Source organism: Mastigoproctus giganteus, chromosome 7, assembly GCF_048544385.1.
Source record: "Mastigoproctus giganteus isolate SK-2022 chromosome 7, ASM4854438v1, whole genome shotgun sequence".
Classification (NCBI taxonomy): Eukaryota; Metazoa; Arthropoda; class Arachnida; order Uropygi; family Thelyphonidae; genus Mastigoproctus; species Mastigoproctus giganteus.
Window position 1 is genome coordinate 78,045,596 of NC_143581.1, and position 27,447 is coordinate 78,073,042.

At 36.1% G+C, this 27,447-nt stretch overlaps 1 protein-coding gene across 5 annotated transcripts in view; it reads left to right on the forward strand.

Moving 5' to 3' along the window:
* The window catches only part of LOC150083012 (casein kinase I-like), a 415,276-nt gene that overhangs the window by 134,656 nt on the left and 253,173 nt on the right, over window positions 1-27,447 (forward strand). For all 5 annotated transcript variants that reach the window (XM_090376979.1, XM_090376980.1, XM_090376977.1 and 2 more), the window contains one exon: window positions 14,216-14,386. In XM_090376979.1, the coding sequence (XP_090233105.1) occupies window positions 14,216-14,386 (171 nt within the window). The remainder of the gene's footprint in view (window positions 1-14,215; window positions 14,387-27,447) is intronic.

Sequence of the window (27,447 nt, forward strand, 5' to 3'; positions counted from 1 at the left end):
TGTTAGTATTTAGTAGTGGTACTGGTTAGTATTAGTAGTACCTTGCATAGTTTGAAGGAGGTGGGGTGGGGGTGCCTGAAACTGCTCTGGAGGCTAAACATGGGTTTCACACTTCAATCCTCCAATAAGCAAAGTGGTGGTATCCCACTAATTGATGAGAGTCATCTACCACCTAGTGCTAGAATTAGTAAGTATTATATTAGTATTAGTATTAGCATTAGAAATGGCCACATGGTGCAAGGAAGCCTATGGCTTATGCTGCCCCAGCCAAAAAAAAAAAATAAATAAAAAAATGAGAATTAGAAAATTAAAAAAAAATAATAATTAATAAGAGAAAAAGAAATAGACCTATGCGTTTCCCTCCTCCCGTAGGTAATTATCCAGGTGACCTTTGAATTTCCCCAAAACTGTCAGCCTCTACCACTCATGTAGGTAACTTATTCCAGTAATTTATAACTCACTGGCTAAAATAAAACTTCCTGCAATCCAGTCTAAACATCTCCACTCCTTTAACTTGAAATGATGGCCCCTAGGTCTAGAATCATTTATAACCGTGAAAATTTTGTTCTCATTCATTTTGCTTATGCCTCTCAGAGCCTTAATCACCTCAATCAAGTCTCCTCGAAGGTGCCTAGTTTCCAAGCTCTGCAATCCACATATTCAAAGTCTTTCCTCATGTGGACGCCAATCTTTTGCCAATCTCACCAGACAAGTTATGTGTGTTTAGACCCTTTCAAGAAGCACAATGTATTTCTTTAGGTGAGGTCTCCATACTTGAACACAGTATTCGAAGTGTGGTCTAACAGTAGCCTTATGTAATGGGATTATGACGTCCTTATCTCTACTAGCAATTGTTCGATAAATCATCAATAGGACACCATGGGCCTTCCTTGCAACCTGTCTACAATGCTCGGAGAACTTCATGTCTGACTGTAATACCCAAGTCCTTTTTCTCTAATACCGGCTTTAGTTAAACTCCACCAAGGGTATAAGTTATTTTGGGGTTACTGTTCCCCAGGTGTAATACCTTACACTTTGCTAGATTAAAGCATAGCTGCCATTTTTCTGACCATCCCTGAAGTCTATCTAGGTCACTCTGAAGGAGCTCTGCTTGGCAGTGATCATTAACTACTCTACCAATCTTTACATCATCTGCAAATTTAGACGTCACACCCTCTATCCCTTCATCGATGTCATTTATGAAAATCAAAAACAACAGTGGTCGTAATACTGATCCACTTCTTACATCAACCCAATCTGAGGAATAACCATTTATCACAACTCTCTGCCTCCTGCCCTGAAGCCATCTAGCTATCCATCTAAGGATTTTCCCTGTGATTCCAACCTGTTACCACTTATAAAGTAACTGCTCATGTGGGACTTAGTCAAATGCTTTGCTGAAATCCAAATCATCATCATCATCATCATCATCAGCCATTTTCAATCCACTGCAGGATGAAGGCCTCTCCAGCAACTTTCCAGTCCCTTCTGTTTTGAGCACTGGCCATCCATTTACTACCCAAAAACTCATGAATTTCATCTATCCATCTCCACCTTTGTCTTCCAGGTTTTCTTCTAGCTCCTCTTGGGTACCATTCTGTTATTTTCTTAGTCCATCTGTCATCATGTCTTCGAGCTATGTGTTCTGCCCAAGACCATTTTAGTTCTTTAGTTTTGATAAGAATGTCCTTTACTTGAGTTTGCTGCCTAATTCATGTGTTTCTCTTCTTATCTAACAGTCTGATTCCCAATATAATTCATTCCATTCTTCGCTGTGTAGTTCTCAGCTTCTCTTCCATTCTTTTGGTGAGTGCCCAAGTTTCACTTCCATAAGTCATGGTGGGGAATATACATTGGTTCGTTATTTTACGTTTCAGACAAACTGGGATATTGCTCTTCAGTATGTGACTATATTTCCTGAATGCTATCCATCCAAAATTTATTCTTCTCTTGACTTCCAGCCATTTATCATTATTACAGCTAATAACTTGTCCCAGATAAGTATATGACTCCACCTTTTCAATTACTGCTCCTTCAATCATTATTTCCCTTTCCGTGGCATACTTGTTCATCATTACTTTTGTTTTAGCCATATTCATCTTTAGTCCAAAATCCTTACTAACTGTGAATAAACAATGTCAAAATTATTCTCCAAGTCCAGGGTCACTAAGTTTTGACAGGTCACTCTTGAGTGACCCTGTCAAAACAGCTAACCAGATTAGTTAACCATGATTTTGCCTTTACAAAACCATGCTGACTATCCTTCAGAATTCCATTTCTATCTAAATGAACCTGAATTCTACCCTTGATCATTCTCTCCATGATTTTCCATACTACTGAAGTTAGACTGACTGGCCGGTTAATTCCCACATCACTCTTAGAACCCCCGTTATGTATTGGAGATACATTGGCACTTTTCAAATCCAACAGAATCACCCCTGAGTCCAGTGATGCTCTCATAATTAGCCTTAGTGGTTCAATGCACTCACTTGCTGCCTCCTTTAAGATTATAGGCTATATGCCATCAACCCCAGGAGCCTTACTGGCCTGTAGGCTCGAAAGTTTTTTCATTAAATAAACATGTGAAATTTCAACATCATTAATTAAATTTTTTTTCAAATTCACCCCCATAAATTCTCGTTGACACAATAGGTTTTTCTTCTGTAAATATCGATGCAAAGTAACTGTTGAGTTCATCTGCAACTTCAGCTGGGGTATCTAATACTATCCCACGTCCATTACATAAGGGTCCGATCTGGTTTATCCTTCTCTTTTTTGCATTTATATATGTGATGAAGAATCCCTTATGCACTCGTTGCCAGCAATTTCTCATAATCTGCCTTTTCCAGCCTAACCTTTTCTGTAGCACTATTACTATGACATTAAAGGACAGTAAACCCCCGCTATTCGCGGTATCAGTATTTGTGGATTCACTCATACTAATATGTGGTCGCTCATATTAAATCAGCAACCGCAAATATGCGGTCGCTGATTTAATATGAAATGAAACCTGAAAAAATTTGAATTTTTTTAAAGCGCTGTGAACTTCCAAGCTTATCTTTTTTTTTCCTTTTTTTTTTATATATATATAGCTCTAACAACCTAGTTACACGAATTGTCCAATGCACAGATGACTTGAACAAGTATCACCCTTGGTTTAAACCACAGACAGAAACAATTAAAAAGATGATACCTAAACTGGATTAAAAATACCCTTTAATTTCCAGTTAACTTTGCTGATTAATCAGCAAAGTTAACTGGAAACTGAACTTAGTTACTAAACAATTAGCTAAGTTCACCTTAAAATGATCTCCCTGTGAACAGTTAAACTATTCTTAGTGCCACTGTGCTAGGCTTAGTTTTAACCATTGGCAAAATACCTTGGCATCTGAAGAAATTCATAATGCAGCTCTAGACACTTTCCCATCTACTAAAAAAAAAAATAATTTTACATACACATCAGATAAACTTGAGTAAGATGGTGGCAGAAATGAAAAATACATGGGACGATTAACAATTATCAGGGAACACAGAAGCCTACAGCAAGTATAAACATTTCTAGACCAGATGTAAGTCACCATGGAACAAGTAAATACATGAGCTGTGTTGAGGTAACAGAGATTAAGAACATGTGCATGTATACTTGCATATACAACAACTAGTAGCACAGTAAATAAATTTCATGAATTTGAATTGGTGATCAAGTCATCAAATGCAGACATTGTGGGGATGCATAAGGGATGCAGAATTTTAATATGGGAGTACAATGTGTACAGAAAGGACAGACAGGATAGAGGGGGTGGGGTTATGCTCTTAGTTAAGAAGCGCAAAATCTAAGGCAGTGCATTGAGTTGACATGTGTGGTCAGAGCACTGTTGAGTCAGTTTGGTGTGACAGTAGCACTGGGAAAGCAAGAAATGAAACTAGGAGTGTGCTATAGGCTAATGACTCTGATGTGTATCAATAAATAGTGTAGAGAGAAATAGAGTGGGTCAGTAAATCAGAATGTCCTTATAATTGGGGGATTTTTTTAAAGATATAGCTACTATCAAGGGTAAAGGAAAAGGCTTTTGGTTTTGTAAGGGTGGTCTTTAAATTCTGTACAGTGCGACCAACTAACATTGTTACCAACAACAGATTCTAAGTGGGAAGCACTCAGGGAAGTAATCATAGAAGCTACTAGGCTTTTCATACCAAATACAGTTCAAGGCTTAGATCTAAATGGAAGTCAGATAAAATAATGAGACTCATGGCAGAGCTATAAATTATTAGGTGATGTAGACACCTATGGCTGATTTAAACTAGTCTGTAATGAAGTAAAACAAGAGTTTAAGCTACCTAAGGCAGATTGTGAAAACTATTTGGCAAAGGATACAAAGACTTCTTTACTTACATAAATGCCAAGAGGAGGATGGTGAATCATACTGGTCCACATATTATCAATGGTGCAACTGTTCATGATTCTGCTTAGGTTACTAACAAACTGAATAAGTATTTTGCCTCTACATTCACACACATGAACAATTCTTGAGGGAAGTGGATACCAGTAGTTTATCAAATTCTGATAGGGAGTGATTTTGTAATAACTGAGAAGAAAGTGTTAGAGAAATCCTTGAAGTTAAACACAAGAAAGGCACCTGGGGTGGATGTGATCTATCGAGCCATCTTAAGAGACGCAGCAAAGGAGGTAAGTAAGCCTCCTATAATTATGAGAGCATCTTTAAATTCAGGGGATGTCCCCATAAACTTGAAATGTGCAAATGTATCCCTAATTCACAAAGAGGTGGATGAAAGGGTGACATAAGTAATTACAGACCTGTTAGCTTAACTTATGTTTTAGGGAAAATAATGAAATTACTAGTTAAAGAAGTAATGCAGGACCGTCTAGATAGGAGTGCAGTTATAATTCAGTCACAGCATGGGTTTTTTAAGGGGAAATCTTGTCTGATCAATTTGTTTGGATACTATAATGCAGTCACAAAGGAACAGGATGCTTTAAAATAAGTCTGATATCATATACTTGGATTTCAGGATGGGACAGCTTTTGATACTATTGCACATAAAAGACTGCTTACAAATTGGAGCGGTGTGGCATTAAGGGCAAGTTACTGCTATGGATAAAGGGCTGGTTAGTTGGGAGAAGACAGAGTTGTTATCAATGGACACTGCTCGTCGTGGACTAATGTTTTTAGTGGAGTACTCCAGGGTTTGGTGCAGAGGTCCATTGTTGTTAATGGTATTGATGGAGGTAATGTCTAAGTTTGTAGATGATACAAATGTTGGCAGGGTGGTTAATGACAGTAATGACGGTATGCTACTGCAACAAGATCTAGAAGAATTACACAGGCTGGCTGAGAAATTGCAATATAAATTTAAAAATTGGCAAATGCAAAGTACTGCATATGGCGGCAGTAATTTCAGAGTAACTTACCAACTGGGTGGTACTACACTCAGGGTATTGGAAAATGATTTGAGTCATTTCAAGTAATCCCCTTAAACAGAATCTACTGCTATTTTAAAAGATAATACTTCCAAAAAATGTTTGATCACTAGCAATTACAATGGAAAGTGTTTGTGTTGAAGGAAATTGTTCCAAAAGTGTGCAGGTAAAGGGACAAAATTATTATATTAAGATTACTTTGAAGAATATTAGTAATGTAAATATTAATCATTGAATAAAATTTATTTATTTTTTTGCTATATTCACTAAACTCTTTGATTAAGCCATGTTTTAAGATATGAGTTTTAAGCAGTTTTTTCCAAGCCTATTAATAGTGAACAACAAGGTGCTGAAAGCTTTTAATACGAGAAAGTAAGTGATTTTTGAAATTACTATATTGTAATCATTTTTGGAGGATATAACTTTTGCAGTTGGGAAAAGGTCAGAAACAACACTGAAGTGATCTGTGGTCCAGATCACTGTTGTTGAACAATGAAGTGTTGAAGAAACAATGTTGAAGTGATCTAACAAAAGGTTGGTTGAAGTGATTATACTGCCAACCAACCCTTTAGTATTTGGATCTAAGGGCTGTTAAGTTTTGAATATCAGAAAGTAAGTGATTTTTTAAAACTGAATTTACTATATTCTAACCATTTTTGGGGGATATAAATTTTGCAGTTGGGGGAAGGCCAGAAACAATATTGAAGTGATTTGCTGTTCTCCAAGAACTGCAGTGAGTATCACCATTGCAAATGATTTATTGCAGTGTATAAGTGTAGTGAAGCCAGCTTACTACAAGATATTAATGCCATTGGGGGAAGTAAGAGGGATGCACATTAACTTCAGCTATTCCAGCAGATGTTTTGTTTTTTATGGTTATACTTCTCCAATTTTAATATAATTAGTGATGCTCATTGAAAGAAAAACAATACTTGCAGAATACTAAATTAACACGGATGTCACTCTGATAGATGGCTTAGGAATAATTTATGCAAGGGCATGTCTGGTTAAACAAGTAAATAATGACAGCCTTTCCTATTTTTAATGTAGGTTGTAAAGGAAATGTTGCATTAGAACTCAAACTTAAATGACTTACTTCCTTTACCCATTATTAAAATCTTTCCAAATTCTCACTCAGTTGGCATTTCTGTGTCAGCTTCCACCAATGCTTTTCCACTGAAATGCAATGACAAAGGAAGCCATTCAAGTTACCTGCAGCTAATACTCCATATATATGTGTGTGTATATATATATATATATATATATATATATATATATATATGAAAAAAAAAAAAAAATATATATATATATATATGTTAGAGAATATTGAACATGGCTAATTATAGATATATGGGGGGGTTTCACAAAAGATCTCTATTCACCTAGAAGTAGTTGTGATAGAATTTTGAAACAAACACCATGTATTAAAATTTTTCAAGATAGTCACCAGACAAAATGACATTTTGTTGCCTCTTAATGCACTTCTGCTAGCAAGTTTGTAGAAGTCCTCTGACTCTCCTTCAAACCACAACTCAGCAGCAGAAATCACCTCATCATCAGCATAAAGTTTTTTCCATGAATAAAGGACTTCAGGGCAGGAAAAAGGAAGAAATTCGAGGGTGCATGGTTGGGGGAATATTTAGGATGCAGAATAAGTAGGATATCTCCGAAGCTGTTTACTGCTGCCCTTGAGGATTAGACTGGTCGCAGAAAGGAGTCAATGTGAACGAAGAGTACCTAAACCATTTACGATTTGCAGATGACATTGTGGTTATAAGCCACGATCCCAAAGAATTAGAGGAAAATCTTAATCAGTTATGCACAGTTAGTAAGGATTTTGGACTAAAGATGAATATGGCTAAAATAAAAGTAATGATGAACAAGTATGCCACGGTAAGGGAAATAATGATTGAAGGAGCAGTAACTGAAAAGGTGGAGTCATATACTTATCTGGGACAAGTTATTAGCTGTAATAATGATAAATGGCTGGAAGTCAAGAGAAGAATAAATTTTGGATGGATAGCATTCAGGAAATATAGTCACATACTGAAGAGCAATATCCCAGTTTGTCTGAAACGTAAAATAACGAACCAATGTATACTCCCCGCCATGGGCACCTCCGTAGCCAGGTGGGAAGGAGCAGCAGGGCGTAGCACACGCTTCTTGATTAGACCGGAGTTCGAGCCCGTCACCACCAAATACGGAGGATGCGGAAAGGTCAGGGAATGACCACCGCATATCCCGGAGCAATATGGCATTAGTTGCTAATGCTCCTAAAAACCAAATAACAAACAAACAAACTCCCCGCCATGACTTATGGAAGTGAAACTTGGGCACTCACCAAAAGAATGGAAGAGAAGCTGAGAACTACACAGCAAAGAATGGAATGAATTATATTGGGAATCAGACTGTTAGATAAGAAGTGAAACACATGGATTAGGCAGCAAACTCAAGTAAAGGACATTCTTATCAAAACTAAAGAACTAAAATGGTCTTGGGCAGGACACATAGCTCGAAGACATGATGACAGATTGACTAAGAAAATAACAGAATGGTACCCAAGAGGAGCTAGAAGAAAACCTGGAAGACAAAGGCGGAGATGGATAGATGAAATTCATCAGTTTTTGGGTAGTAAATGGATGACCAGTGCTCAAAACAGAAGGAACTGGAAAGTTGCTGGAGAGGCCTTCATCCTGCAGTGGATTGAAAATGGCTGATGATGTAGGATGCAGCAATATTTCAAATCCATATATGTGGGCACACTGTACTGTAGCATGCGAGGAATGCACAGGGCTTATCGTGGAGCAGGTGCACACCTTTTGACATCTTTTCACCTTAATTTTTCTTTTATAGCAGTATGTAGCTTTATGCAGAGGTTGGAATAATACTTTGTAATTTAAATACAGCCCATTTGAGGGTAATCTGTTAGAATTACACCATGCCAATCCCAAAAAACTGACAGCATCACTTTGCCAGCACTTAGTTGCACTTTTGCCTTTTTTTGGAGCTGGTGATTCTGCATGCGTCCATTGTTTTGACATTTGTTTAGTTTTAGTATCATAGTGATGAATTCAAGTTTCATCCATGGTGATTAGCCATAAAAATGACTCCTCTTGCTTTTCCTGATACATCAGCATTTCATGTGCACATTGTACCCTCAGCACTAAAGAAAAAACTGTTAGATTGAAACTAAAATTTGCGTGGTTACTATAGAGATTCCAAGGTATCAAATAAAAAAAACATTTCTCCTTCCTGCCGCAACTACTTCTGGTTGAATACAAACCTTTATAGAGCTTCCTTGTATATAAAAAAAAAATGAAAAAAGGCTAGTAAATATTAAAATAAAAAGTATGTGGGCCCTAAGCTATAAACAAAAGAAGCCTCAATAAAAAATATATAATAATAAAATAACAAATTTTTAAAATTATTATAGCTAATTATTATATAAGGATACATTGTATGATATGTTATCAAGGGCTAGCACCATTCCACCATTCGGTACATCCAAATAATTAACAAAAGCTGCTGTGTTTTCTGATTGATACCTGCCAGTGATAGTAGAACCTAATAATATGCCAATAGGCCTATGTTAGAAAGATATAATAATAATAAAAAAAAAAAAAAAAGTGATAATTTATCAAAATTTGGGAGCATACTGGCAGAATAACAGCTAGCGCAATAGGTAGCAAACAGAACAAATATATACAAAAAATTATATTAATCATATGAGAGGTAGTGGGGGGAAGCTAACAGGAGGTAAGAAATAAGCAGAGCCCAAAAAGGTGAAGTGACGGAAGAATTCAGATAGAAATAATAGTACAGTCTGTCCTCGTATAGCACGATAGTTGCATTCCTAGAAACCCTCGTGCAATGCAAAATCGTGCAATATAAACAACAGGCCCTATGGGAAAAGTGGGGTTAGGTCCCGACCACCCAAGATTGAACACATTTTGAAACTAAAACATTACCAAACACAATAAATAATCGGGTAATTTTAATCGTTATAAAATACTTACGTATTTTATAACGATTAAAATACGTAATAAAAAATATTATAATATTTTTTATTTTTATTATAATATAATAAATAATAAAAATTTATTAATAAAATAGTAAAAAAATTATTATATTAAATAATTAAATAAGTAATAAAATACTTACGTATTTTATTACGACTATTATGTAATAAAATATTGCTAATGCTTTTGCTTCTATCGTAAGCAAACTTGTTTTTTGTTTGATTTTCTATCCAAACAGATGACAGCCGTTCCATCTCTTCCAATTCTTTGTGTCTTAATCTAATGGATTTTAATTACACTTTGTGTTGTTCCTGCTATGAAAGTTGTTTTTATTTTCTCTGCAATTCTCGGCGTTGCCTCATTTCGGTCTGTAGCATGTGCAATATCACATGGTCTTTCATTTTGCTCAAAGCGTTTCACAATTTCATATTTTTTCTCTATCAACAGAGGCGGACTGGCCATAAGCCTTAGCTGGGAAATCCCGGTGGGCCGGAGGCCGGTGTGATTTTGGCCATAAACCGTAGTATGAGGCCACTATCAATTTTCCCGGGTAAGAATTTTTGACCCATTCCGCCTCTGTTTATCGATATTGCTTTTTTTTTTTTCTCTCTGAATCTGCAGTGTCTTCGCTAGGACGCTTCCTTTTCACACCTTTTAAGTATTTTACTCAATTTTAGGGAATAAACCACAATTACAAAACGAGGAGGCACGCTTGATACACATAAACAAAGCTGCGCCCGTGTAGCAACTGAATAAACAACACCGTAAAGGCCGAGATACACTATTAATTAACACCCCACATTTTACTAAAGCACATTTCTGGGGGGTTACTACCATAAAACAATTTCCAGTTGCGCTTCTGCTAGTGGAATCTGTTATAAACTGGTAGTAAACTCCATCTAATTGCATTTGCAATTATATCGATAGCTGGAATTGTGTTGGTTTTTACGTTATTATGGTGAAATGTGTTTCCGCTTCACTGATATAAAAAACAAATACATTTTCAGAATCTTCTTTTCATTCCTATCGTGTTGCGTACGGTTGGGGTGATTCTGCGTTCAACTGCCATTTCTTGTAAACACAAAGGCGAATCGTGCATAAGCGAATTCGGTTCGTGTTATATAAGATATCGTTCCCCTATTTATAAATCGTGTATAATCGAATTCGTGTAATGTAAACACGTGTTATACGAGGACCGACTATAGTACCTCAATCCTCCTTGAATACTCTAATAAATCATAGGAAATACAAAATTTAGAATATGATAGCCTACAGACATAAAGAGAAGATCAAAGCATATACAGTGGTATGCGGACATGCTGGGAGTGTAATAATTGCCCAACCTGTGAGGTGGGTCCTGGTATTGTTTATAGCTTAGGGCACACATACCTTTTCTTTCAGTATTTACTAGCCTGTTTTCCATTATATATATATATATAATTTTCCATATTCTATATTCTTTAACATCACAGTCTGATGTAATTTTTAATCATTTATTCAATTGACATTAAAAAAAATTCTTTTCTATTCTTATCTGTCTTTCTATTATTTTTTTTTGCATATTTAAAGTTTTTAATGTATGTTACATGGTTAGTAGTGAGTCGATATGCTAATGCAGCACTCATACTGCCATCTGTAGCCTAATTTTTTCCAGATATATTAGCATTACCATCAGTAGGGGCATACAATGCAAGAAAGAAAGCTGCAGCATCAGCCAACAACAAGAAAAAAAAAAAAAAATACACACACACACACACACACACACACACACCCTATTTCACCCCTCCATCGTTCCAAATGCCTGTCCAGCTCAGCTTTAAATTTATTTAGGCTGTAAACTTCCACAACAAAAGGTGGAAGTCTGTTCCACCAATCAACAACCTGCTGGCTAAAGGCAAATTTCCGCACATCTATTCTACAACTGTCCTCAATTTGAATCTATGCCCCCTCAGGTTCTTAATCTGATCAAGAGGAAGAATCCCATCAGCATTCAGCTTGCTCAACCCATTCAAGGCCTTATACACCTCAATCAGATCACCTCGAAGGTGCCTACTCTCCATACGCTGTTTGCAGAACTTAACCCTTTCTTGGTAAGAGCACCCCTTTGTTCCCCTCACCAATCTTGTTGCCCTTCTTTGTACTTGTTCAAGCAACTCTGCATCCTTCCTAAAATGAGACCTCCAGGCGTGTACACAGTACTCTAGGTGTGACCTGACTTGGATGTTGTACAACGAGATAATCACATCCCTGTCCCTGCTAGCAAAATCACCTATATATCATTGACAAGACTCCATGACCTGCCCAGGCTGCCCATCTGCACTGCTCAGCAAACTTCATATTTGACTGCACAATTACCCCCAGGTCTTTTTCACTTTCCACTTCCCTGAGTGTAGTACCACATACCACAGAGTTGGTATGTTTCTCTTCTGTTACCGCTACCCATATGCAGTACTTTGCATTTGCCAATGTTAAACTTCAGTTGCCACTTCTCAGCCCATTTGCCCAACTTATCTAGATCCAGTTGGAATAGCATACTGTCTTTACTGTCGTCAACAACCCTGCCAGCCTTTGTATCATCTGCAAACTTGGACATTAATCCTGATATACCTTCATCAATATCATTGAAGAATACACAAAACAACAATGGGCCCAGCATCAAACCCTGGGGAACTCCACTAATAGCGTTTGTCTGCGAAGAGCAGTGTCCATTGATTACCTAGCCAGGTGGGCAGGAGCGGCAGTGCGTAACACATGCTTCTTGATTAGACCGGGGTTCGAGTCCAGGACCACCAAATATGGAGGATGCGGAAAGGTCATGGAATGACCACCGCATATCCCCAGAGCAATATGGCCTTAGTTGCTAATGCTCCTAAAAACCAAATAACAAAATAACAACAACCAATGATTACCACACTCTGTTTTCTCCCACTCAACTATCCCTTTATCCATTGTAGCAACTTAAACTCAATGCCAGGCGCCTTCGTAGCCAGGTGGGAAGGAGCAGCAGTGCGTAGCACACGCTTCTTGATTAGACTGAGGTTCGAGCCCATAACCACCAAATACGGAGGATGCGGAAAGTTCAGGGAATGACCACCGCACATCCCCGAGCAGTATGGCCTTAGTTGCTAATACTCCTAAAAACCAAATAACAAACAAACAAACACTCAATGTCATACCTCTCCAATTTGTACAGCAGTCTTCCATGTGCAACAGTATCAAAAGTTTTCCTGAAATCCAAGTATATGATATCAAAACTATTTTTGGCATCCAGTTCCTTTATGACCACATCATAATATCCAATCAAATTGGTCAGACAAGACCTCCCTTTAACAAATCCATGCTGTGTCTTGGGTTATTACTTCTTTAACCAGTGACTCCATTATTTTCCCTGGAATACAAATTAAACTAATAAGTCTGTAGTTACTTGCATCACCTTTGGAACCCCCTTTGTGAATTGGTGATACATTTGCATACCTCTAGTCCATTGGCATCTCCCCTGAGTTCAAGGAAGCTCTCATAATTATGGCTAAGGGCTTGCTTACTTCCTTTGCTGCTTCCTTTAATATAACTGGAAAGATCCCATCCAATTCAGGTGCCTTTTTTATGTTTAACTTCAACAATTTCTCCTCCACTTTGCTCTCAGTTATTACAAAATCACTTAGCTCCCTATTAGAGTTAGATAAACTTCTGGCATTCCCCTCATTGAATAACCCCTCATGTGAATGTAGATGCAGAATACTCATTCAATTTATCAGCTACCTGAGCATGATCATCAGTAGTCAACCCATCTATGTTTAAGTGGTCCAATCTGATTGATCCCTTCCCTTCTAGAGTTTACACAAGTAAAGAACTCTTTGCTGATTTTCTTCGCATCCTTTGCCAAAGATTTCTCATAATCTGCCTTTGCCTGCCTAACCTCCTTTGTGACTTGATTACAAACTAGTTTATATCTGTCACAGGCTTCTGTGTCACTTGATAATTTATATGCATCTCATACATTTTTCTTCTCTGCCACAAGCTTAATTAATTCATCTAACATCCATTTAAGCCTAAACCTTGAACAATATTTCTTAGTTAGAATGAAAAGCCTAGTAGCCTCCAAGATTAAGTCTCCGAAGGCTTCTCATTTAGAATTCAGCATTGGTAACATCATCAATTAATATTGGTAGTTTTCATATTTAACAGTGACTTTGTTGGTGGCATGGCGTTGCCACGTGAGTGCTGCTAGAATGTGTTCTATTATAATTTTTTACTGCATAAGGGCCACTATTATTCAAATCCATCGCATTTGCAGTTTGATTGCTTCAGTGATGCATGGATTCATCTAATGTTCAAAATGCAGTGATTTCCTGACCATTAATTGGCCTTCGAAATGGGGTGTAATGGTCAGTCTATTTTATTTATTTATTATAATTTTGTTGGTCACATGTTGTAGTTGACTTATGTCTCTGTTTTCAGTGATATTTCATGTAATTTGGACCTGGTGCTATCTTCTGGATGCTGCTAAATTTGAATTAATTGTCACATTAAAAAAAATATTTGGTTTTTTATTAATTGTTTTTTTCTAATTTATTTTAGGAGCATTCCTTCTGCAATGCCTTTTATCTTGATTCTCCTCCCCCCCCTTTTGATTTATTATGTATGGGTTTATTTTTACTTTTTTGCTCTACTGGTTTGCCATACTATTGGCATTTATTTCATTTATTTTTATTTAACCTATTTATAGATATATATATATTTTTTTTTTCTATGTTAGAGCAAAGTCGGAGAGATGATTTGGAGTCCCTTGGTTATGTGTTAATGTACTTTAATCGAGGTAGTCTTCCATGGCAGGGTTTGCGAGCTGCAACCAAGAGACAGAAATATGAACGGATTAGCGAGAAGAAAATGTCCACTCCCATTGAGGAACTCTGCAGGACTTTTCCACGTGAGTTTTTCTCTGTTTCTCAGTTATTTACTGATTTGTTTAAACATCACTTGTTATTTAATTGTACTCATGTATAGAGCTGAAATTTGAACCCTTTTGAATAAATCAATGATGAATTTATTTGCCGTATTCTTAAATCTTTTTCGCTGAGCAACTTGGATACTAAGATATACTGCTGACTTACTTCTCTGTTATCTAATTAATCTTAAATTAAATAGTGGCACACATATCTAAGTAGTCATTGAAAATTAATGCTTCATGGAGTAGAAGGCATAAAATGAAGTGATTTGTTGCAAAATGTAGAAAACTTGGAGTTTAATGAATAATACTCTTTAGTGCAGGCACCATTCATAGCTGTACAGATATTCATCCAACATTTCTTCTGATTTTGCTGAGAAGCACATTTGATGTTCATAATTTTCATGTGATTCAAGCCATAAATATTTTTTGTATATATGTACATGAAAAAAATTTAGAGGTCTGCTTCTCAGAGCCAAATTACTGAATTATTTCATTCCATCTATTTAATATTTCAAGTGCCAAAAATTTGGTTACCTAAATGGAAAGAACAGTAACTGAACTTTGGAAAGTTTTTCAAAATTTTTTTACTATAAATCTCATCATTGTATGTCTTCTATTTCATATTCATTTTTCTCAGTGAGAATGTTTTTCCCCATTAGCTGTTTAATCTAAATTATCAAAAATTTACCTTGAATTGTTTTGCACAATGAGTTGTCCAGTAATAAAAAATATATATATTTAATTTGATGCAACTCTGCATTCAGTTTGAGGACACTTTGCTCCTTACAATGATAGCTGCTGAAATTCATGGTTCTGTTATAATAATAATAAGATGAAGAAGAATGAGATTATTGATCTCTTGAATCACATATTACATAGGACAAACAGTGCAAGCAAGATTAAGACCCACCCCAGACACACACACACACACACATATATATATATATATATATATATATATATATATATATTACACAGTAAACAGTAACATAAGCACTGTAATCACAGAATTTACACTGACAGAAATTTGTTGTCACTCAGTAATTACATTAAAAAATAAATAGTTTACATTACTATAATGTGGAATTAAGAACAGGCACAGATTAACACTATATACAACCAGCCCCAGAAGTCTTTGACTAAGAATGCAAAGAAAAGGAACAAAGAATTCTTTGCTTATGTGAACACCAGAAGGGAAGGGATGAACAGCATTGGCCCACCAGATATGAATGGCATAACCATTAATGATCAAATTCAGGTTGCCACCGACAAGCTAAATAAATATTTTGTATCTACATTCATGCATACAGATGTTTTTAGGGATAGAAACACCAGAAGTGCCAAATTATAATGGAAAGCTAAATGATTTTGTTATAACTGAGAAGAAAGTTGAAGAGAAATTGCAGAAGCCAAAAGTAGATAAGGAATTTTGGGGGCTGATGAGATCTATCCAGTTATATTAAAAGAAGCAACAAAAGAGGCAAGCTAAACCTTGGCCATATTTCTGAGAGCATCCAGGGGAGTTTCCTATAGATTGGAGGTGTGCAAATATATCTCCTATTCACAAAGCAGAATCAGAGGGCAATATCAGCAATTATAGACCCATAGGCTTGACTGCCATTCCAGGGAAATTAATGGAGTTAGTGGTTAAAGAAGCATTGCAGGAATGGAATTATGCATAAATCACAGCACGGCATATGTTTCTTAAGGAGAGATCCTGTCTGACTTAAGTTGATTAGCTACAAAAACTAGAGTTCGCCTTCAATAAAAAGATTGCAGTACCTACAAAAAAAAACAAACTGTAGTTTGAAAAAAAAAATCTCAAAATTATAAAACAAGAGATGAGATTATTTGAAGAGGAAAAAATTAGAGGCCTCACTATTCCTCCAACAAGTGTTAATTTGGAACAAGTTTTGTCTGCCACGGGTAACATTTGCACAAAAAGTTCGCTTATGGCTCAGTAACGAGACTACCTTTTGTTTTTTAAGATCTAATTTTTTAAACAGAGGCATGAAATAAAATAACTTGTATTTTTTTTCCATTTGGTTTTTAAAAATAATTATTTTTTAATAATTATGTGTGTTTATATCAGTAATCATGTTAATTTCTATGAGAATGATTGCATGTTTTTATGTTATAATATATCATTTAACTTTTCATGATATAACATGTAAAAAATATATACCAGAGTATATTTTTTACTCAAAATAAATATTTCTTTTTTACATGCTTTTTCTATTTCAACTTGAATTTTGTTAAGTAAAATACTGGCATTAATACCAGCATTACATTAAAAAAAAAGCAAAACACCATTTTTAAAAATTTTGCTGCAGTATTGCTATCACTGCTACTAATAATATTGCCGATCTGCATGGTTTTTGATGTTTGTAAACTAATAGCTGTTTTTAACTCAATTTTTTATGCTGATTTCAGAAATGGTATTCCCCCCCCCATTACATACTGTTTTTTCACAAATCACTTAAGTTGATGTCATGAACAGTATTATTGAATATATTAAGTTAGGAGTAAACGTTGTGAATTTGTAAACTAAATTTCACATGTTAGCAGCACTGCCTTCAGTCAGTTGTTTCTTGACCTGGAGAGCTCCATGAAGCAGTGTTTATCAGTATGAACTGAGTTTATTTTTGAGGTTTTTGTGTCAGTCTTATGCTGAAACCTGAGTAAAATGTCTTCACACAAGTTTTTGAACAATCCGAACCTATTTTGTTGTACAGTGGCAGATGAAAAAACTGCATCACTTGCGAATTTTGCAAATAATGTTTTGCACTGCATTGTGGGTTGCACAAATGTTTGAAATGCATTTTTTAGATGGGATATATATCTCTGTGAATGAAATCCAATAAAAAGACTCCACCTGATATACCTAATTGCCATAAATATCCTCCCAAAGGGTAAAATGCGTAATTAATGGAAATATGAGAAATCATGCAAATGGCAATCATGACAACCAAACATATTTTATTGCATTTATGTGTATAAAGTGAAATGACCCATTAAAGTAATAGTATTATGTACTGTAAATCAGCAAAATAAGTCCTCAATATTTTGTTGTTCCTTCATGAGCTGCAATTACAGCCTTGCAACGATCTGGCATACAGTTAATCAACTTCTGGATATACGGTTGCCTGATTTCATGGTACCACACCCTTACAATTCTCTCCTGCAGCTGAATCGTACTTGTTCTCTTCTTCTGAGCAAGTTTAGATGACATTATGTACCAGGGAGAAAAGCATTAAGGGAGAAAAACAAGTGAAACATTGATGTAAGTTTGTTTTAAGCCTTGTGAGACAAGAAGACAAACTCATCATTAAATCTAAATAACATAAAACTTATCAATTTTGCTGTGTGGCAAGGTGCTGAGTACTGTTGAAAAATGCAATTTTGGACATCTATGTGGCGATCCCTAATAACGGGTTTCAAGGAACAAAGGGGTCCTTTCACCAAGAGAGGCTTAAGTTCTGCAAATTGCAGCGGCTGGAGACTAGGTGATCTGATTGAGGTGATCTGCAAGGTGATCTGATTGAGGTGTATAAGGCCTTGAATGGGTTGAGCACATTGAATTCTGATGGGATTCTTCTGCTTGCTCAGAATGCGAACCTAAGGGGGCATAAATTCAAATTGATGAAAGACAGCTGTAGAATAGATGTGTGGAAATTTGCCTTTAGCCAGCAGGTGGTTAATTGCTGGAACAAACTTCCATCTGTCATTGTGGAAGTTGATAGCTTAAATAAATTCAAGGAGGAACTGGACAAACTTTTAGAGGTAGGAGTACCTCTAAAAGTTCGTACTATTTAGTACAGTTAATAAAATTTTAGTACAATTTAGTTAAGATTATTTTATCACTAAACTCATGCGATTGGTTACAATTACATTTTTATCACTTTTAATTTTTAACCCAATGCACTTTATACACATAGTTAAAATAATACAGTACACCATTGTAAAAAAAAATATTGAGAGAACTTAAAAATGCTGTGTGGATGATTTGCTTTGGTACATTTTTCTGCAATGTTGCAGTACAACATCCAACAGTCGTCTGCCAACATACATTCATTCCAGAAACCTTAGTAGTGATTTTTCCATTAACTTAATGTTTTGACGGAATCTTCCCCTTGCTCATCAACTCACTCTACTGAGAAAAGGAAAGAAAAAGGCGTTCAGGAAAGAAGTCTAAATGCAAATAAAAGTTACAGTGACATGACACCCCCATTTCTTTATATGCATTCTATCCTTGTGTAAGAGAATCCTGTGATTACCTAAAAAAGTTTCCACAAAGCTGTTTGAAGGCCTGCCATCCTTTTGTTTCTAATACATTGAGGCATTTTTCAAAGCTTTTGTCCTGCAGAAGCTGTCTGATTTGAGGCTCCACAAAGATCCCCTTCTTTCACAGCACTGATCTTTGGAAACTTTTCACTTAATTAATGAAATCCTTTTGAATTCATTTTACCCATTGCTTTCATAGTTTACATGAGTGGACAAAATGTTTCATTGCATCCACTAAAGGAACATTAGCATAGTTGTTGCAATAGTCACATCTGATGTATGATCTGTAGTAGAATGGCTGTCCCATAGTGAACATGATTTTGTGAACCCTCCTTCCATGTTCATTAACATAACACCAAGATCACTGCAGATGTTCCATTGATGGGTACTGTATTGAATTGCTTTGAATAGTGCCTTCATATTATGCCTCCTTCAGATGAAAAAAAAATTGGCAGTGGAGTTGGATGGCTTAAATTAAGTTCCTATAATGCAAGAGAACTTCATGCAAGAGAGAGAAGTAAACAAAGATGTACAGGTCAGCGAAAAGGTGTCCGTGATTTCCCTATTAATTACCTTCGGAAATATTTGATCGATTGCTGTGATCATAGCAGTAAACAGTGTGGTAACTCACTAAGTTTTATTTGGCACCTCAACAATGACTGCTGTGCCGTGAGTGTGTGCAGAATGAATCTTACTGTGCAACAGAAAGTGCAGTGTGTGTTGTGGTACACTGAATTTAAATCTATCATAACAGTGCAGTGTCAATACTGACGTAATGTGTATTGAAATTCAGTGTACCACAGCACATAGTGCTTTCTGTTGCACGGCCATCTTACTGACACTGACTGAGGAGTGCATGGAGTTATTCTGCACACACTCACAGTGCAGCCAAGGTCATTGTTGAGGTGTGAAATAAAACTTAGTGAGTTATCACTAAGTTTTATCACACTGTTTGCTGCTACGATCACAGCAACCGATCAAATATTTCTGAAGATAATTAAAAGGGAAATCAAAGACACCTTTTTCGATGACCCTGTATAATTTCACTATTCAGATATAATGTGACTTGTGACAATTCCATAAACACTCTGATATCATACACTGTACAGAATGTTGCCAAATTTTGTTTGTTTTTTGATTGTGAGACATTTTGATATTTAACCAAACATTCCTGTTAGTTTAGAGTGCAGACATACAGCTTTATCTTTGGAGAGGACTAGATCTGTAATGAGGTCATGAGATAATTTAACCTAACTTGGGTAACCTGCTCTTGAACCTGCTGTCTTTTTGTTGGTGTGATCAGAATCAGCTAAAGTTATTATTGTTATTAGCTATATGGTGCAAGGACGCCTGAGGCTTGGGCTGCACCAGCCAAAAAAAATTCCCGGTTACCCTGAGAGAGAGACAAAAGGGTCCAGAAGGAAATCACCAAGAAAGAGAAGAATGATGATATCCAGCTCAGGACCCTGGGTGTGCCAAGCTCATACTCACCAGATGTGAGCCCCTGGGGGATGTCAGGTCTCTGCCAATCAGAACTTCAATGCATTCCATTTCATCTTCTGAAGAATCTAGTCCATGCTGTGGGGGGGGGGGTACCAGAAGTGGCTTACTGTCATTGCAAAGGATTTGTCTCATTGCTGAAAGTAAGTTTGGATAAACAAACTTGCTTATTCTTTGTTGAGAATCCAGTTACATTCGCATTACAAGAGTAACAATCACCATCATGCATCATGGTCTTTTGGCTATCTCCATAACTGGTAAATTTTCTGAATATCCATCATGGTTGATCACCATTGTGATTTAGTTAGAAAAGAACTGCACATAAATTAGAAGTTTTTGGAGTGATTTTTGAGGCATGTGTGTTGGTAATTCATCAGACCTTGCCTGAAACAATTTATAATCAAATTACATCATGAAATAACAAGGATACAGATAATATTCAAACAATTACATAAATACATATGTATAAACAATAATAATAAATAATATACAGTAAACCCCCGCTATTCGCGGTATCTGTATTCGCGGTTTCGCGTATTCGCGATCGCCGATTTATTATAAAATGAAACCTAAAAAAATGTGAATTTTAAAGCGCCGTGAATATTTTCCGCCATAAAAAAAACATGGGCGTGGCTAAAATTATCTTTCTCGGTCAAAACAGTGCTCAGTGGGTCGGGGGAGAAGGGTGACAAAATCGCGAGCGTGGATGTTTCTCATTAATCCTTGTTCAGTATGTGTTATGCGCTTGTCATGGAAGGTTTCGTCGTTTGCTTTTAATTTATATGCTTATAAATTGAATAAATTTATCAGTTTATAAATTGATATTGATATGCTTACAAAAATGATAAATCTACTGTTTTGCAGTGTAAAACAGACTTTTTCGAGTGTGTTAACGGAAGAAAGTGACTTTATTGTGGACAAGTTCTTTCTAACCCCTACAAAAATATGGCTACGAATAACAAGAGAAATGTGAAAATATCAAAGCAGGTGATGACATTAGCGAATAAAATTGAGTTATTAGATAAAATTTCTAATGGTGAAAGTGTCTCCTCAGTGGCCAAACATTATAAAATCAATGAGTCAACGGTACGATCAATCAAAAAATCGGAAGGAAAAATCCGCCGTAGTGTCCGTGAAAACGCGCTAATTGCTTCAAAAATTTGCTCTGTAACTCGTGATGTTAAATTAGAAAAAATGGAAAAAGCTTTAAATCTGTGGATAGAAAACCGAACTCAAAATAAAATTCCGTTAAGTTCACTCATCATTCGTGAAAAGGCAAACTCCTTTATCAACACTTTAGCGAAACTGGTGATAGCACTGGCGGGATAAGTTTTTTTGCTAGCAAAGGCGCTGGTTTGAAAGATTTGTTTGAAATTTCTAATAAATATTACATTTAATATTAAATTGTTTCTTATTTTCATTTCGATGCCATATGCTTGTACATAGTCATATCATGAAGGTACATATAATACATACATAGACAAAATTTTAGACTAGTTTTTCTTATATATTTCATACTTTGGAACGGAACCCCTTTATTACTATGGAAGCCATAACTCAGTATTCGCGACATTTCTCAGGAACGTAACCCCCGCGAATAGCGGGGGTTTACTGTATTCACGAAGGTTGGCCAAATATGGGTAGTTATAATCAGTACGTAATGGATCTCATCATAAAAACTAGATGTACTAGAGGAAAATAACAAAGGCTGTATATTGCTTTATTGTGCAATAAGAAAATAAAGAGTTTTAGTAAAAATAAATGAAAAATAAAGCCCTTTTTATAATGCATAAAAGTTTTTTTCAATCAAGATCATTGCCTATACAGAACAATCTTTAAATGAAAATAAAAATAATTGTTTCTGAGTAATAATTCATTATTTCTATCAAATATAGTTATGTGAAGTCAGGAGGATGTTACTTCATTTTCCAAATATATTTGTATTATTATTATTAGCTATAGCTATATGGTGCAAAGAAGCCTGCAGCTTATGCTGCACTAGCCAAACTTCTGAATTACCCTGAGAGAGAGAGAGAGAGAGAGAGAGAGAGAGAGAGAGAGAGAGAGAGAGAGAGAGAGAGAGAGAGAGAGAGAGAGAAAGAAGTAGAAGGGAATCACCAAGAAAGTGAAGAATGAAGCTCGCAAAAATTGTAAAGCAGTTACTAATCAGTCCAAACTAGATTTTGAACAGGCTAACAGTAGAAAACTTGCTTCTTGCTCTAATGGTAGCCGAACATTCAGGTCTCTTGCCAAAGCTATTGGCTGCAACTTTTGCCCATCTCTGCTCCTACCTCCATCAAAACCAGATGATTCTATTGTCACTTTAGCCAAAGATAAAGCTGACCTGCTAGCATCCCATTTCTCTTCCAACTCATGTATTAATGAGCTTGGTAAAACACCTCCCACCATTCCCAGCACACCCCATTCAATGCCTCCTGTGGTCTTCCATCAAAAGGATGTCAGAAGGATTTTGATGAATCTTGATGCTAAGAAAGCTCCAGGTCCTGATGGTATTTCTCCACTTGTTATACATTTCTGTAAGACAAACAGTAAAATAATCTCCACAGGCAACACTTTTTATATAGACTGCATCTTTCTCTTCCAGTATTCTAGGAATATACATTTCTGCAACTGTTTGAGAAACCATGAGTTTGTTTTGTGATTTCTCCCAAATAACAATACAACCTTCTTTTGTGACCACTATTATCTGTTTCCCACCTAGTCCAATAGCAGTGATTTCTTTAGTCTTGAATGGAAAAGGAAGGTTCACAGGTCGATCAATTCCATTCCCCCACAGCATAATGTTGCATACACTCTCTTGCTTGACAAGATCTTTACAGTGTACAGGAGAACTGTGAACTGATGTATATGATTCAGATGCCAGTCTTTTTAGGCATTTATTATACGGATAAGAACCAATGTCAACAAAAAGACGATATACATGACTGATCATAACTGGACGAGCCATAATTTCACTTGCAGTTGGACGTTTACTAGGATCTAAATGGAGCATGTTTACTAAGAGTTGACGAAGATCACTACTGTAATGGTCTGCTATGGGATCAAATGATCCTCGCATGATCTTAACAACAAGTGCATGTAAATTAGTTGCCTCAAAAGGCCTTTTTAATGTAAGCAACTCATAGAGAACACAACCAAGGGTCCAAATGTTACTATTCTGATTATAGGCTCTTCCTTCACATAATTCTGGAGATATATAGTATGGAGTGCCCACAACTTTAAACAGGATCTCCACTGCAGCAAATTAATATTTTTACTAGTACAGTCTGTTATGAGTTGCACATTTCAATTAAGCACTGCAAAGAAAATTAACTAGTGACCCCTAGTATAGAAGGGTGTGATCTGTGACAGCTTAGTCAGCAATACATCGCCATCAGTCACTTGTTTGGAGAGATCTGGGTTCAATTCAGTATAAGCTTTGCTTTTACTACTCAGAATCTTGGATATGCCAAAATCATCAATTTTTATAACGTCTTTTCTTTCAATTTAGAAAAATATGCTGAGATTTTAAGTCCCGATGCAGTATCTGACTAGAATGAATATGATGTATAGCCAATACTATCTGAGCAAAAAAGTACAAGACTTCCTGTATACAAATATTCTGTTCAAATGAATACATAGCTACCAACTTCTTTTGACTGCTAGGGATGGTTAACTCTTCTTGCAACAATTCATTCCTTTTTTGCAGATACTCGCACAAGGTACCTCCTGGGCATACTCCATTACAATAACTATGGATTTGTCCTCCAGAAAATTTTCATAGTAAGCAATAATGTTTGGGTGATCAAGCATTGAAAGTACTTTAGCTTCATTTATTGATGCTTGCCTTTCATCTTTGGTCATCTGTTCCATGGGTATCTGCTTTATTATCACCATTTGTTTATCAGAATGGCAACAATAAAGGTAAACAGTTGCACAAAATTTTAATTTTTACAAAAGTCATGAAGAAACATGCTAGTAAGCTAGTAGAAAACTCACTATTCAGGGTCCACATTTTCTTCTGCAACAAATCTTTACATTATTTACTGTAATCGGCAGTCAATAAAAGATACAAAGAACATCATATATGACAGCTACAAACTTTTTATAAGTCGGGAAGTGTAATGGCAACTAGAAGCACTAAATAGAAAGAAAATCACTTTAAAGCAGTTCACATGTTAGAGTTTTAGCAGTTCATATGTTAGTGTGTTTAGCAGTTCATATGTTATTTCAGATTTTATTGAGAAAATCATGCTCCTAATTTAGAGAAAAGGTGCAGTTGATGTCAGAAGAACAGGACAGGAATACTTAAATTTTTTTTTTTTAGGGAAAATAAAGTATTTAAAAAATTTCTAATTTTCATAATGTATAACATACCATGGGAAAATTTGACTCTGATGATAACATTGGTTAATGAAATAAAGAATCAAAAATTGTTTCTGTATCAGTCTCTCAAAAATTGTTTACGTAAAAACAAAAGGAATAAAACAAATTTTGACTGACATATACACTGCCCTACCATTAATATCCAGACATTTGCATATCAACAAATAATCTTTATTTACATAAATACATATGCATTTATGTAAATAAAGTAACAGGAAAACATCTGTTACAGGGAAAACTAATAAAGTTGGCTGAAACCGATAGCCATTATAACAATCTTTATAGTCTACATGAAAAGTTGAACTGGCCACCACTCTCCACCAGTTTATTGTAAATATCCTCTACTATTTAACACAACTTGGCTTTCAAAGTGGCGATCAGTTCAGCTCTGTTTTTTTTGGGGAATTCTCTCCTCACATGCACCCAATGATTCAATTTCAAAATCTCAGAGGGTCCCAATAGGATTGAGGTAACAGCTCTAGAATGGCCAGTCCAATTTTTCAATGCTAATGTCGTTAAACCAGCTGTTACAGTGCAAGCAATATGATATGGAATATTGTCTTGCTGATACAGGTATCAGCAAAACAATATTGCTGATACAGGTATGGACCTTCCCTGACAAGCTGCCATAATATAGGTATGTATTATTGCTTAGAACATCAAGACAGATCTTTGTATTCATGATTTTATCCAAACAACCAAGGATCCTAAGCCAAACCATGAAAAACACCCCAGAACATCATGTTGTTTCCTCCAAACTGCATTGTTGGTATGATATAGTTCAGCAAGCAGCTTTCTCTGGGTATCTTCTACACCCTGGCACAACTGTTAGACTTGAGAGACCAGGTACTATGACTTGTCACTCCAAGACACAGCTTTCCATTGGCATACAGTCACAAGGATGGTGGGACTTACACCAAGCTAGATGACTAGGGGCTTGTGGATGCTACAACATCATGCAGGCATCCTGTGTACTGTGACAATATCCACCTGTGTTCTGAGCAGACGATTTGCAAGGCTCTCCTCTCACGTTCCATCAGCTTCAGAGGTTTCCATGTCATTTTGTGATGTTTCGGCACTAGTACACCTCCGTTTGTAGATCGCATCACCATTCATCAACCTAGGAATCTTCTGTGTCATTGAATTGTCAAATACAGACTGATTGCTTATGTCTCAAGCTATTATCATTCATGCTGGAAGTCTGTTAACTCATTCAGTTGTTGCAGAATCTTGAATTTGCATTTGTACTAATCTCCTCAAAGGCCTGTGAATATATTTACAGTTGTGGCTGACATATAGTTCTTGGATAGGAAATGATCAAAAGTCAGCAGAAGGATGTATGGATATTAATTGTGTGTGTGTGAGATTACTTTTTGGATACTGTGCTGATACCAGGCCTGGCTTCCTTGCATCATTTTGCCTTTATTAATATCAATATTAATCAAGTAACTTTGTGTAATTATGTTTGTCAAAATGCATTATTTATATTAAGTTAACAATATGTTACTGAGGAAACAGTAACGGATTAAAATGTGTTTTGAGTTAACGGTGAATAACTGATCAACAAACAAATGTTTATTAGGTAAACAATGAATAACAAACCAAGAGACACCTGTTGTGCAAAGAATGGATAAATACTAAGAAATGCTATAGGAATAGGGATGAATGAGTAAAATTTGTGTGCATATGTTTCTTATCTATGATCATGTCACCCTATTTCCTTCACCTGAAGTAACATACTTGGTTGTTGCGTGATGTGTTCTCCCTTTAGATTTGCCAGGTATAAGTGTTAGGATCAACTTATCTGTTTTTCTTTTTGTACCATAGCTTCATATATTGAAGCTATGGTATAAAATTTGCTTCATCAATGAAGCAAAGTTAAAAAAGCTTACCTTCTGCTCTGTAATCATCATCAGATTTGCTTAAAATGTGTTTTTTGTTGTGTTGTCTATATTGGCATATATATTAGCAGAAAGTATGAGTTGTACTATTCTTCAAAGCATGAGAAGAATTTCTGCAAGGACGAGCTAATTGCTTTATGCTTGTAAAAATCCAGTTTCTTTAAAATGCAACTGATTTGAACTTTGTAGTCAAACACTCTGCAAATAGAATTCATTGAAGATTAATTCACCAAAATATAATCCACATCCATAAGAAGCTATGTTTATCTGAAATAAACACTTCTTCCAACTTTGATCTTTTGTAAATCACTTTCTAGCGCTATTTACAATTGACACGTTTGCTGCCCAAATGCAAAATTGCATCAAAATGAACTGCAATTTTTTTTTCCGTGTGCATATGTGATGGATATATGCATATAAGTGTTCAGTTGAATGGACATGTGTCTATTCAATTGAGGTCGATAAACGAGCATTGTAAAAGGAAAGGAATATGAAATGAACAGCTGAGTGATATCAGCACACTGATTGAACCATGTGGGCTATTGTAATACGGTGGAGATTTTGCTCAGCATCAGTTGCACTGTCTAGAGCAGGGGTCAGCAATCTGTGGCTCTTGAGCGTGTAACTGCAGCTGTTTAACTTTTAGTCCACTTGAAGCAAAGTTTGTAATGGAGTTAGAGGACTTAAAAATCAAGGACACGTGAAGTGCAAGACTAAAATGCCTTAAAACTGAAACTAAGGATTTGGAGAGGCAATAGGCTGCCTTTGCAATTCTACGTAAATGGATTCCGATAGATGAGTTGAAAAACTCATCTATCAGCATCCATTTATGCTGCACCAGCCAAAAAAAATTCCCGAGTAACCCTGAGAGAGAGAGAGAGAGAGAGAGAGAGAGAGAGAGAGAGAGAGAGAGAGTCAAAAGGGAATCACCAAGAAACAGAAGAATGATGATAACCAGCTCAGGGCCCT